This window comes from Triticum urartu, chromosome 7A (assembly GCF_056163025.1).
Source record: "Triticum urartu cultivar PI428250 chromosome 7A, HENAU_Tu73, whole genome shotgun sequence".
Lineage (NCBI taxonomy): Eukaryota > Viridiplantae > Streptophyta > Magnoliopsida > Poales > Poaceae > Triticum > Triticum urartu.
In genome coordinates this window covers 217,686,674-217,699,161 of record NC_141879.1, presented here as the reverse complement: position 1 = coordinate 217,699,161, position 12,488 = coordinate 217,686,674, and the positions used below count along the sequence as shown (strand labels likewise).

The following is a 12,488-nucleotide window of genomic DNA, read 5'->3' as shown; positions in this document are numbered from 1 at the left end:
AACAACGTCAACATACAACCTCCCATGTTTCCGGATGCAACCAGATCAACAGCCCATAGTATCCAACACAAGGGTTTTCCACTGATAACATTACCGTCTCAGAAACTTTAGGTATGGAGCGCTTCATTTCCCAACTGCTCCTGAACGGCTGAACATTCTGCTACTCAAAGTCAAGGCAACAAACAACATGACTAAGTTTCGGACATCGCGCCACAGTAATAAAACAATGCGGCGCTCGGAACACTACATATTACAGGGTAAACCTCCTATACAACCAAAAAAGTATACAACACTGTATATTGGTCATAGCTGGATGTGGCTCATGACGAGCAGGATAGCATGCACACCCCAGGCCTGTATGCCCAGGCCGGTGGCAAGCGGGCGTATTTCTCCATTCCCGGCTGCTCATCATATGGATGTTCCATAACTTTCAATAGCCGGCGAACTTCCTCGTAATCACCTAGATCAGCTGCGTCAATCGCTGTCTGGCAGAGATAGTTCCGAAGAACATACTTTGGGTTGACACGGTTCATTGTGGCTTTCCTTTCTTCATCGGAGACACCACTAGCCACCAGCTTCACAAAGCATCAACATATCATTAGATTGAAGTTGTTTAGATTTTTAACAGTGCTGTGATTTAAAAGATCCAACTATAAGGCATGACTTGAGGTCCAAAACCAAATACTGGCACAGACTTATCAAATGGTGAGTGGAACAACAGTCAGTAACCTAAAGAGGGGGTTCATTACAGGAAAACATTGTGGCAACAGGAGGTAGGGAATAACTGCATCTTAGAACTTCTGCCATGCCGATGACACTTAATTTACAATGCACGAGTTATTATAAAAGACGAGTACATGATGAGATTCCCAAACTATGCAAATGCAATGCTGCTTTTGTTTCCAAGAGTATCCCAGCTTGTTCTCAAAGAATAAAAGAAAAAAAATCTCCAACTTCATAAAATGACTAGGGCTGAGAAAATAGCCCAAAAAAATGGCAATATAATCATTGATATACTATGTCATGTTAAATATTACTATCCGAGCAATTCGGGAAAGAGAACAATTTTATATATACAAAAAAACATACCTCCTCGATATATGTTTGTACCCAACTAATCCATGCTTCCTTTCTTTCTTTCCCAATATCCAGGAGTGCAGCTTTTATTGGAACAAGTAGCTCAGTTTCTGGGATGTCACGATCTGCTTTGACATTCGAAAGAAGACGGAAAAAATTTGTATAGTCAACTTTATCAACAGCCAAGTTGTTCAGCAGCTTGCTAATAAGCTGCTTGTTATATTTTGACAGACCAAGTTTCTTTGTCATTATAGATTGATATTCATCCATGAACTTTGTCCCATACCTACAATATAGAACATATCAAAAACCTACAATAAATGTAGTTAAAATTGCAGATGACCAGTATAGATTTTGGAAGAATAAATACCTCTCCATTACATAATTTGCTTCATCCTTGCTGATAAGATACGCAGCCGACAATGGCCCAGTGAACTGGGCAATATTCCACAAACCAACATCAGGTTGATTTGCAAAACAGTACCTCTTACCTGGGAGATCAGTTGTATTCGGAGTAAAGCTAGGATCAAAAGCATCTAAGAAACCAAAGGGTCCATAATCAATAGTTAGGCCCAACACACTCATATTATCAGTGTTAAGCACACCATGGGTGAAACCAACACCTTGCCACCTGGCTATCAAGTAAGCAGTACGCTCTGCAACCTCAACTGCCCAGGCTGTTATTTGCAAGGAGATATAAGTTAGTTATTCACAAGATCAATGTCTACATTCAAAGAAAACGACATAAAAGGAAATTTACCAGCATATTTGTTGGAAGTAAGATCTATTGCTGGAGAGTCTCCTATAGCTGCCTCAAAAGATAAACCTTCACTCTTTTTAATATTTTCAAGATGTGGGTAGTGATGACGTATTGTGTAGTCTGCCAAACGACGAACAATTTCAAGGTCTTCTTTGCCCCTTGTAGCATGTAACTGGTATGAACCAAAACGTAAAAACGATGGTGCTACACGGCAAACAATTGCACCTGGCTCCTCTTTTGCATTACCACTGGCATATTAGAAAAAACAAATTATTCAACGACACAAGGGAATGTCAATATGTAGTACTGAAATCTTCAAGAGATAAATCATGGCAAAATGATTCAGATTCCTATATTTTAGATCAATAAATACTGGACGAGTAAACACCCAGGTACCGTGTGCAACATGCTTTGCCTGGCTACATTTGCAGAGTAGCAATTAAGTAACTTATCATAGTTCCCAGAGGCTGCTTTGGAATACCCCAGGGAATTTCAATGGATGATAATAAATCAACATTAGGAAATTTGGCGCTTCAAAATAATAGGCCCACGTAAGTCAGGATGAGTAAATAAAGTAATTATTATTAGATAAGGAAACCATTAGTAGGCAAACAAAAGGAACATGGAATTTTAGACGGCAGTGTGATAGTACTAATTATATGTTCATACGGATTATATAGCTACTAGTATAAGAGCTGAACCATCTCAAAGCAGCAACTACGAATCATTCAAATAGGAAGGGAAACTAAAAGCAAAGGCAGATCCAGCAAAATGTTGATTAGAAACTGAAGATATCATGACATACTCATAGAACATATCTCGCACAACAGATTTGCCAGTTTCAACTAGACAAAGAGCACGAGTTGTAGGAATGCCTAGACCATGCATAGCTTCACTGCATAAGAATTCACGGACGCTGCTGCGCAGGACAGCGAGGCCATCTGCAAATCGGCTGTAAGGAGTCTTTCCAGCACCCTTGAGCTGCAACTCCCACCTCTCACCTCGAGAATTGAGAACCTCTCCGAGAGTTATTGCTCGTCCATCCCCCAACTGACCAGCCCATGAACCAAACTGGTGTCCACCATAACACTGGGCATAGGGCACACTGCAGGTGGTTGTTCAGTAGGAGTATTATATATTCTGACAAAACCAGTTAGCAAGATATTAAGCACAGGCATCACACACCTTCCCACCAACGGAGTTTCTCCTGAGAAGAACCGAGGAAAATCAGGCCTTTCAAACCTGAAAACAAATAGAGGATAATTGTTATTTTTGTGATTTTTCTATGTCCAATATCAGCAAGGATGCAAAAAAAAATGTTATGAGAAATGGATGCCATTGGGCAGGGAGTTAAAATATGAGGTAAAGGCCCCGGGGGGCAGAGACTTGCGCGGTCTGTGATTGTTTGGTCCATAAACTTGTAAAAGTTGACTCCACCACCACAAACTTACATCCCAGGTGTAAAAAAAACAAAGCCAATCCTAAGCCGACATGTGGCACTGCAGAAAACACCCTGCTGTGTCCAGAATTTATGCACGGGCTACGAGGGCCCAGCTGTCTACACAGCGAGAAGAATTCGGAGAAAAAAATTAGTGGCAGGCAGGATTCGAACCGCGCCCTCGCCCTGGTCGTACAAGCTAGCAAACCACTGCACCAAATCAATTCATTTGTCATATGTACAGATACACTTTTTATATACTATACATAATACCATGCTGCAACTCACGGTCTGCATGCATGCTGGGCCGGCTCGTACGTAACGTATAGGTATAAGTACGAAGGTCACATCTATGCTTCCATGCAAGACCTCTTGTTTAATAAAGCTCTGAATTGTCCGCAAAAAAAGGAGCTCTTGCTTAATGTGGTAACTCCTCGTGGAACTAGGATTCAATTTATTTATTTATTTTGCCACGTGGCTTCAATGTTTATATGAATATACAGGTATATGCCTGATTGGAATTTTCAGTCTCTCTGAACAGTATTGTAGATATTTTTAACTATGTGCCATATTTGATTGTCTACTGTGTACTTTTGTACTAGCTCCAAACGGTTGGGCTGGTGTTTGAAGTATTTCCATCCACTATATATATTTTTCTTTAAGAAAATTTTATCTATTCAGAAAATAAGTCGCCTGATATACATTCTTGAAATTAATGATAAACTAACCAGTAGCGGAGCTTCGCTGTGTGACACGCAATCAACAGGGGGCCAAATTTCCATGGAGGAAAGTCACGGTGAGATGACGTTGAATTTGGGAAAATAAGAGACGAGCATGACACTTGAATGCTTAGTGCTAGAGTTCGTATAGGAATATATGATTAGAAGTAAGGGCTGTAGGGATAAGTCCTACTCCCCGGAATCTAAAAAGAAGGTATATAAATTTTGTCAGAAGTCAAACGGTGCAAATTTTGAAAAAGCTTGTAGGAAGAACTATCAATAACTACAAAATTTGGTATGTATGATATAAAAATATATTTTATTATGCATTTAATGATACCAATTGGGTATTGTATTTGTTGATTGTTTTCTATAAATTTGGTTAGATTTTACACTGTTTGACTTTATAGGCCTTCTTTTTTAAGTCGGAAGGAGTATTAAGAATTAGGTTTCCTAGTCCTAGTCAACTCCCAAGTCAGGCATGAACATGTGTGTAAGCACCGAAGGAAGTTGCTTCTTGTACATCAACAAAAATTGAGAGAAAAACTTAAAAGGTACTACACATGCATTTGGCTATTATATAGTCTACCAATCTGTAATCTGTTTTAGCTGATCGCGAGCTCTCGTGGAGAGTTTTGACCGAGAGAGCTACATGCACGAGAAGCTGCACATACACAAAAATCAGTCGAGCGCTATGCACGTAGGGATGAAAACGGAGCAGAAGCTTTTCCGCTTTTCCGGCAGAAAAATGGAAATGGAGAGGAAATATGGAAACAGAAATGGAAACTGACTTTTTTATGCGGAAACGGAAACAAAAACTGAACGGCGTTTTCCGGTGGAACATACATGAATATGGAACTTTCCGTTTCTGTGAATATGGAATTTTCTGTTTCTACTATGGGCCTATGGCTGTTCTGTAGCCCAACCATCAAACATCACATAATTAAACAATGAGTAGAATGGCCCCTGTGTGGCTCAATTTCTAATAGCATGCAAGGAAGCTAGCCCTGATTGTGACCACAATTGAGACCGGGCCAAAAAATCAGCTTCACTAATTATTTTGTGATGTTACAATGTGTTTTACTTGTAAGAGGGTGACCTGAGATATTGTGCTTTTCTTTACATCTGGAGCTTGTCCTTCTGATTATCACAAATGTGTTTGTGTTGCCAAAGTTGAATAAAATATGCACAAATGCATATCGTATAATATAACCATCATAATATTTGGTGGTCATGTTAACAATTGATTAAATATGTTGGTTTGCTTGTGTTTTCCCCTATGGTTCGCGCGCGCGGGGGGGGGGGGGGGGGGGGGGGGGGGGCGTCCCGGTGAACACCTGGTACCGTTGCCGTGTCCACGCCGTATTCGCTCCGTGTTTGTTTCCGGTAGTATCTGTTTCTGTATTCATTTCTGCTTCCGCAGAAAAATATGAAAACAAATGCGGTAGCACCCAGATCCGTCCGTTTCCGCTCTGTTTTCATCCCTACATATACGTGATGGGCTGGACCAGAACGCTTCGTATACATAGTTGAAAAAAAATACATTTGGAAGGGGGATCATGCAAAGGTATACATCGAGCTAGACAACATGTCGGCTTAGGATTGCTTGTGGGTGGCGGAGTCGACTTCTGCAAGATTGTGGACCAAATCAGCACAGGGCGAGCAAGTTTCTGGACACCTTGTGCTTTTACCTCTTAAAATATGAACACACTTCTGAGCAGAAAGACATGATGATAACTGGTTGAAGGTGGCCCATAGATATTATCACTCAACTTGATTTTATCCTTTATTGAGACCATTTTCACTTGTTTTCGTCTAGGAATCATTTGAAGTTAAGACAATTTTAACTTGTTTTCGTCAAGGAATCATTTAACCAGAGCATATTGTCAGAACCAGTATCAGCATTTTTCATGGCCCAACTTTTTGCAGCATAAACATATACCAGTATTAGCAAACAAAGCAGCACACGACATGGCCTAACCCTCGGCTTAGCATTTTTCATGAGAACGAAAAAAATAACTGTTTGTCGGACAATAGAAATAACAAATGTTTCATGGCAATTGCAGAAGAGACAAAAATGTAAGGTTTCATGTGGAACTACCCAGAGTTTTTTATATGCCTTCATTCACGCGAACAGCTGGATTCTTTGACAACATATGGCTCTGTTCAACTACTAGTTAACGATCTGGTGACTGAGTTAAATATCTGATCAAGAACCATTTTGTTCCCCAGAAGTAGTGACGAATTTCAAAAAAGAAACAGACCGGTTGGGGTGGAGTTAATATATGTGTGAATGAATGGATACAGCCCTTTGACCACCATTTGCTTCATAAATCGTAAACAATACAGATCTTTTACATGATACCTTTTAGGACATTTTGGTAAATATCTGATCGATAACCATTTTGTTTGCAAAAAAATCCTAGTGGTGAACTTTGAGGAAAAAAACAGGGGGTGGGGGCGAATATATGTCTGAATAAATGAAAAAAGCTCTTTGACTTAAGTAGCAAGTCCACCTTTTGCTTCATAAATCATAAACAATACAGATCTTTTACATGATACCCTTTAGTGAATTTAGGACTTTGGTACCCTAATTCTGGATAGGAATTAACTCTTATGTTTAAAAATTCCTATCGAAACTATCACCTTTAGTGCACCGGAGTTAACAGACAATCTTACTAGTCAGTCCGGTGTGCTCACTCACTGGATCATTTGTAGGTTGTCAGCTACCAAGAGTAGCGTTGAGTTCACAATTTCAACGCAAATTACACGCATTTATAATTTTTTTCTTCAGCACATCTCAATAACCAGTTAGCGCTCAACAAAAGGGGGGTGCCACAATGCTCTCAAGAGCGATGGAAATCATAGCCAGAAAGCTAGTGAGTAGCTGGGTGCTGGGATATGCAACTCACTCTTTGTGATCCAGATCGAGGAGGTCAGCTACGGATTCGGACCACGCCACGAGCTTAGGGTTCTCCACGGGCGCCGAGGGAGGCACCTTGGTGTAACAAGCGTGCAGCACCTGCAACACCAAACCTCGGGGATAAATACTCAGCAAGAAATTAACCTAGGTGCTACGCCAACCGCGTGGCAAAACTAGGAGCAAGCAGCCAGGCAAGCAGGGAGGGAGCTAGGGAGGGGGCGAACCTGGCGGGGGATGTTGTCGGATCGCGGGTCGCCGGGCAGCTCGCGGACGAAGGTCTCGTCCCACGCGAGCTCCTCAAGCGCGCGCCGCGGGCGGGCGGAGGCCTCTCCGGCGCCGCTTGTCCCGGCGGCCGGCGCGGCCTCGCCGGTGGCGGAGGAGGCCATGCCTCGGAAGAGCAGGCGGCGGAGCGGGTGGCGCGGGGTCGGGGGCGGCGGCAGGCGGAGACGGCGAGAGGGGAGGGAGCGGGGGAGGAGGAGGTGGGGGTATAGGTTGGGGAGGACGGTGGGGAAGCGCAACTGAGGGGGCATGGCGCCTGCGTGCTGCGTGCGGCGCCCTTTTTTTTTCTGTCCCTCTCTCTCCGTCCGGGTCAATCCTGTGCGGGCGTGTCGCCCCGCGCGTTGTGGTAGGGCGGCATGCGTGGCCTGGTGTGGGTGTGGGACTCTGGGGTGGTGGGTGGGAGGAGCGAGCGGTCCTGGTTGAACGGTGCGATTTGTTGGAGGCTGGCCCGGCGGGCCGGCTTCTTTGGGTGGTGTGGGTCGTGGAGGCGCGGACACGTGCGCTTGGCCATGCTTACGTGGTCTGATCACGTGGAGATAAACTTTTTCAAGAAACTTAGGGCATGTACAATGGCTAATTTAGAGCAACTCCAAAAGACCGACCCATTTCGTCCGCTGTGTCCGTTTAGGTCGGCGTGGACAAAAGTGGCGGTCCAACACGCCGACCCAAACCCAAATCACGTTTGCGTCGCGTCTGCGCCGACGCATTTGCGGCCCAAATTTGCGCCCCAAATGCATCGGCGCGGACGCCGAACGGACGCTTCGCGCGCCTTCTCGCTGTCCGCCGCGTCCCTACATGGCGGCCGTCCAACTACCCGCTGCCCACGCGGTCAGCTTAATTTATTACGACGGGCCCACGCGTCAGCGACGGCGTTCGTCCTTTTTTAAGCCGACCGTGTGGCGGGGCCGTTCTCATCCAAACTCGTCGTCCCCATCTGCCCACCCTTGCTCCCTCGTCGCCGGCAAACCCTAGCCACCGCAACCACAGCGACGATGGGCCTCTTCTCCGGCGCCAGCGGCAACAAGGCCAAGGGCAAGTCCCCCGCCACCCCTTTCCCCTCCGAGTTTCTCCCATCCCCGTCGGCGCCTCGCCGGCAGAGGCAGCGCGTCAACGTGCCAGTGCACCAGGCGGAGTGGCACTGGCAGAACCACCAGCCGCTGTCGTATCCCGACGTGACGCTGCCGCACGACTGGCATCTGGATTCAGATAGAATCGCAGTGCCGGCGACGGCGCGGTCGGCTCGTGCTCATGCGGAGGAGGTGCGGCGCCGGCGGGCGCTGCTGACGGCGGAGCAGCGCCGCGACTCCGCCTACGCAACCGACTCGCCCAACTGGGCGAGGTGGTTCGCTTTCGAGCACGAGGAGGCGAGGCGCCGGGGCGTGCGTGAGGTCGACCGGAGGCCAACGCCGTTGGTCGTCCGCGAGGAGGACCAGGCGGCGGAGGACGCCTACCAGGCGGCCCTTGCGGCCGTCTATCGTGAGAGCGAAGAGAACGAACGGCGCAGAGCGGAGGCGGCGGAGGCGGAAGAGGAGGCCCGCTACGAGGCGGCAATGGCGCAGGCCCTTGCCCTCTCCGCGGCGGGCGACAGCGTGGTGCCGCCGGTGGCCCCGTCGTCCCCATCAAGCCGGAGCCGCAGCCGGAGCCCGAGCCCGAGCCCATCGCGCGCTTCTCCTGAAATGGAGTGGTGCGCGAGTGGGTGTCCGCGCCACCGGTCTGGCTAGGGGCGACGCCGGCGCAGGAGCAGGCCTACCTCGAGATGTGGCGCCAGCGCCGGCTGGCAGAGGAGCGTCGGCAAAGCGAGTACGAGGAGATGCTCGAGCGCGACCTCGAGGAGGAGGCACGCGAGGCCGAGGAGGAGGCGCGCCAGGCCGCGGCTGCACAGGCGGCCGCACAGCCCCCCGCTCCGGCACTGCCTGCGCCGGCACAACCCGACATGGCAGCGCTCTGGAACACGGCGTTCACCTGGGCCGGGCCGGCGCCGACGCTTATCGACCTCACGGACCCCGAGAACGACGACGACGACGCCTAGGGCAGCGCGCCGCCTCGTAGTTTAGGCTGTTTTTATTTTTTTTAAATGCAAATGTGGACGCGTGGACTCTCGCCAGCCTTCGTGGTCGGCTTTAATGTTTAATTAATGTAGTTTCTCTTTTTTAAATATGCATGCGTTCATTTTTTGGGCGCCGTCTAAATGGGTCGCAGGCCAGCGTTGGGCGCAGGTGCCAACCCAAATGCGGAAGCGGGCATCCGTGTCCGTCTGACCGACCCAAAAGGACAAAAAGCGGATGAAATCGATGTCCGTTTGGGTCGGCCCGTTGGAGTTGCTCTTAAGGCATCTACATTAATTTTTTCTCTTCAATGCAAACTACCACTAATGGGCCTCATTAAGAAATAAAAAATAAAGACTCTAGTACACATGCATCTCTACTTTTCACTTAACCTTTTCAGCTTTTGTCACCGGACCACATTTTTTCTCTTCAAGCACCCGCCTCTTGGAGAGGATCCCGCTTCTCTATCCAAACCTACTTTACGTCATATCCGATCCTACATGACATGCGAGGCATCACCTTGAGACTATGCATTGTACATGCCCTTAGAGCATCTACAACCGGACTTGGCAAATCCAGCCCCTCAAATGTCTGTGGACGCGTCCAAGCACGCTAGCGGGCGCATCCAGACGGGCCCTTATATTTCCTTTTCGTGCATTCACATATCTCAAATCCGGACTCTCAGACCCATGCAAATACATGCACGTCGGTCATGCAACACAATGCGGCACGTAAGTAGCAATTGTTGGTCAAGGTATCTTGCTTGTGAAAGCTGAACAAAGAAGAAAAGAACGAAATGGTCGTTCAAGCATACATAGCATTTACATAAATTCTATTTGAAGTGCCAAACTCAAGCATTGCCTTCTTGTTTGCCATTGTTGATCCACATGTGATCCACAAGATCATTGAGTAGCCATGTGTGCACCTGCTTGATTTTGGAGATTCTGATGCATCTCCAGAAAGTTCATAAGCTGAGCCGCATCTTGATCTTTCGGAATTTCAACTTGTTCTCCGTATGCTTCGAAATTATGGGTTTGGGCTACACCATCACCCTCATCCTTGACAATCATATTGTGCAGGATAACACAACATGTCATCAGCGGTCCACAAAGTTTCTGATTCTCACATCATTGTAGCGCTCCGCATAATTCCCCAGCGAGCTTGAAGCACACCAAATGCCCTCTCCACGTCCTTCCTAGCCGCTTCATGCATTGTTGCAAAGTGGCTCTGTTTATTGCCACGCGACTCAGACATGGTCTTCACAGACGCCGCCCACTGAGGATAGATACCATCGGCAAGATAGTACCCCATGTTTGTAGTCCAGGCCATTGACGGTGTAGTTGCACGGCGGTGATTCCCCATTGCAGAGCCTCCTGAACACCGGAGATCGTTGAAGCACATTGATGTCGTTGTGAGAACCGGGCATTCCAAAGAAAGCATGCCAAATCCATAAGTCATGTGATGCCACCGCTTCTAGTATGATGGTGACCTCTCTGGTGTGACCTTGATACATTCCAAGCAGACCTTTGGGGCAGTTTTTCCATTGACAATGCATGCAATCAATTGATCAGAGCATTCCTGGAAAGGCCCTTGCCTCTCCAATAGCCAACAACTTCTTCGTGTCCTGCGTATTTGGTTCTCTGAGATACTCCGGTCCAAACACCTCAACCATGGCGCGAGCAAATTTGATAGTAGTCTTGAGGCACGTGCTCTCGCACATCCTAACCATCTCACCAACGGCGTCTGCAGCAATACCAAGTACAAGCATCCTTAGAGCAGCCGGGCACTTTTGCTTGGCCGAGAAAGAGAGTTGGCCGCAGCAATCCCTTCTCAGCTTGAAGTAGTCGTCGTGTGTCTCCACTCCCTCCACAATGCGCAAAAACAATGGTTTTCGCATGAGAAAACGGCGACGGAACCATGGATGATCCGGGAAAGCAGGTGTGGGAGCAAAGTAGTCATTGTGCAGTAGCTTTGCTATGGACACCCTGTCCCGGTTGATCACTCTTCTCACTTTGATTGAGCCCTTGAAGTTGAGAATATGCTCCACTTGCTGGTCCATTTCCTCTTGCATGCTCATGAGCATGATCATGGCCACTTATTGGTACGAATCCGACGAATCGAAGAACTCATCTTGAATCATTTGGTCAAGCTCCGCCGGTCCTTACTCCTCGTCCGACAAAGTATCGGAATCCATCATTTACCTAACAAAATCTGACGGCGGAGCTACAAGCCGGATGGCGCGGAGGAGGAAGAAGAGAGGAGAGAGCAAATGGATCCGACAGCTCGGGGGAGGGATTGGTGCAATTTGGGGTGGGGTCGGGTTGCCGGGTCCGACGTGGCGGGCATGCCCGGGCGCCCCCATATTCGCCCCATATTTCGGTTGGATATGGGGGGTGCCGATCAGCCTGGGCATTTGAGGGCCGTTTGAGGGGCCCGTCTGGGTCAAAAAATCGTGCCCGGGCGTATGAGGCGGGTTTGAGAGGTCCGGTTATAGATGCTCTTATCTATTCATTATTGATTTGTGACAATAAAACGCTCTTATATTATGAAATGAATGGAATAATAAAATAAATCTAGATTTATGGACCATCTAATGATGACTACAAACACCGGAGAGCCGAAGGAACACCGTCGTCATCAACCCTGCATCGGTGGAGCAGGGCAAAACTTGGGATGCGTTTGGTTGCCCGCACTGATTTTGGCGTGTTTGCATACACTTCTCAATCGGGTCTGACTGAGCAAAAAGAGCCTATGAACCACCATCTACACATAGTTTGGTTGCCTGCATATAGGTTAGCTGCATGAAAGAACTAATTTTGATCCATCGTTTGGTTGGCTACATCCCATTAGGCACATACAGGACTCGTTGTTTCGTTGCTCTTCCTCCTCCTCTGTTGTTGCTCTTGCTCTTCTTCTTCATATCCTTGCCTGACCTTTGTTATCCCACATTGCCTGTGCCCACTCTAGCCTTTTGTTCTTCCAGGATTCGCTGTCAAATGCCTCAACACCATGGCCACCGGGGTCAAGATCGTCAGGCGTCACCTCTTCCTCCTCAGGCACCAGTTCATCAACACCCCATTGCAAGATCCAGTTTATGTAGACTGCAACATGCAATAACAAGCTTAACCTGGGTAGGGTAAGGGTGGAATGGCTTCTGGTCCAGGATCTTGAACCTGTTCTTGAGAGCTCCAAATGCCCTATCAATCGTTACTCTAAGGCTGGAGTGTCTGAGATTGAACAGCAGGTA

General features: G+C 47.4%; 2 protein-coding genes across 2 annotated transcripts; both read right to left on the bottom strand.

Annotated features, from left to right (window-relative positions):
* On the bottom strand, positions 1–7,557 carry LOC125525750 (selenoprotein O). The gene is made up of 8 exons (XM_048690760.2): positions 7,142–7,557; positions 6,907–7,016; positions 3,023–3,079; positions 2,643–2,942; positions 1,838–2,085; positions 1,448–1,754; positions 1,090–1,363; positions 1–575 (listed from the first exon to the last, which is right to left on the bottom strand). The coding sequence occupies exons 1-8, from the start codon at positions 7,445–7,447 to the stop codon at positions 321–323; spliced, it is 1,857 nt and encodes a 618-aa protein (XP_048546717.2). The 5' UTR covers positions 7,448–7,557; the 3' UTR covers positions 1–320.
* Positions 7,558–10,808: 3,251 nt separating this feature from the next.
* LOC147959080 (uncharacterized) lies at positions 10,809–11,330 on the bottom strand. The gene has a single exon (XM_087532452.1). The coding sequence runs from the start codon at positions 11,328–11,330 to the stop codon at positions 10,809–10,811; it is 522 nt and encodes a 173-aa protein (XP_087388578.1).
* Between the last annotated feature and the right edge of the window lie 1,158 nt (positions 11,331–12,488).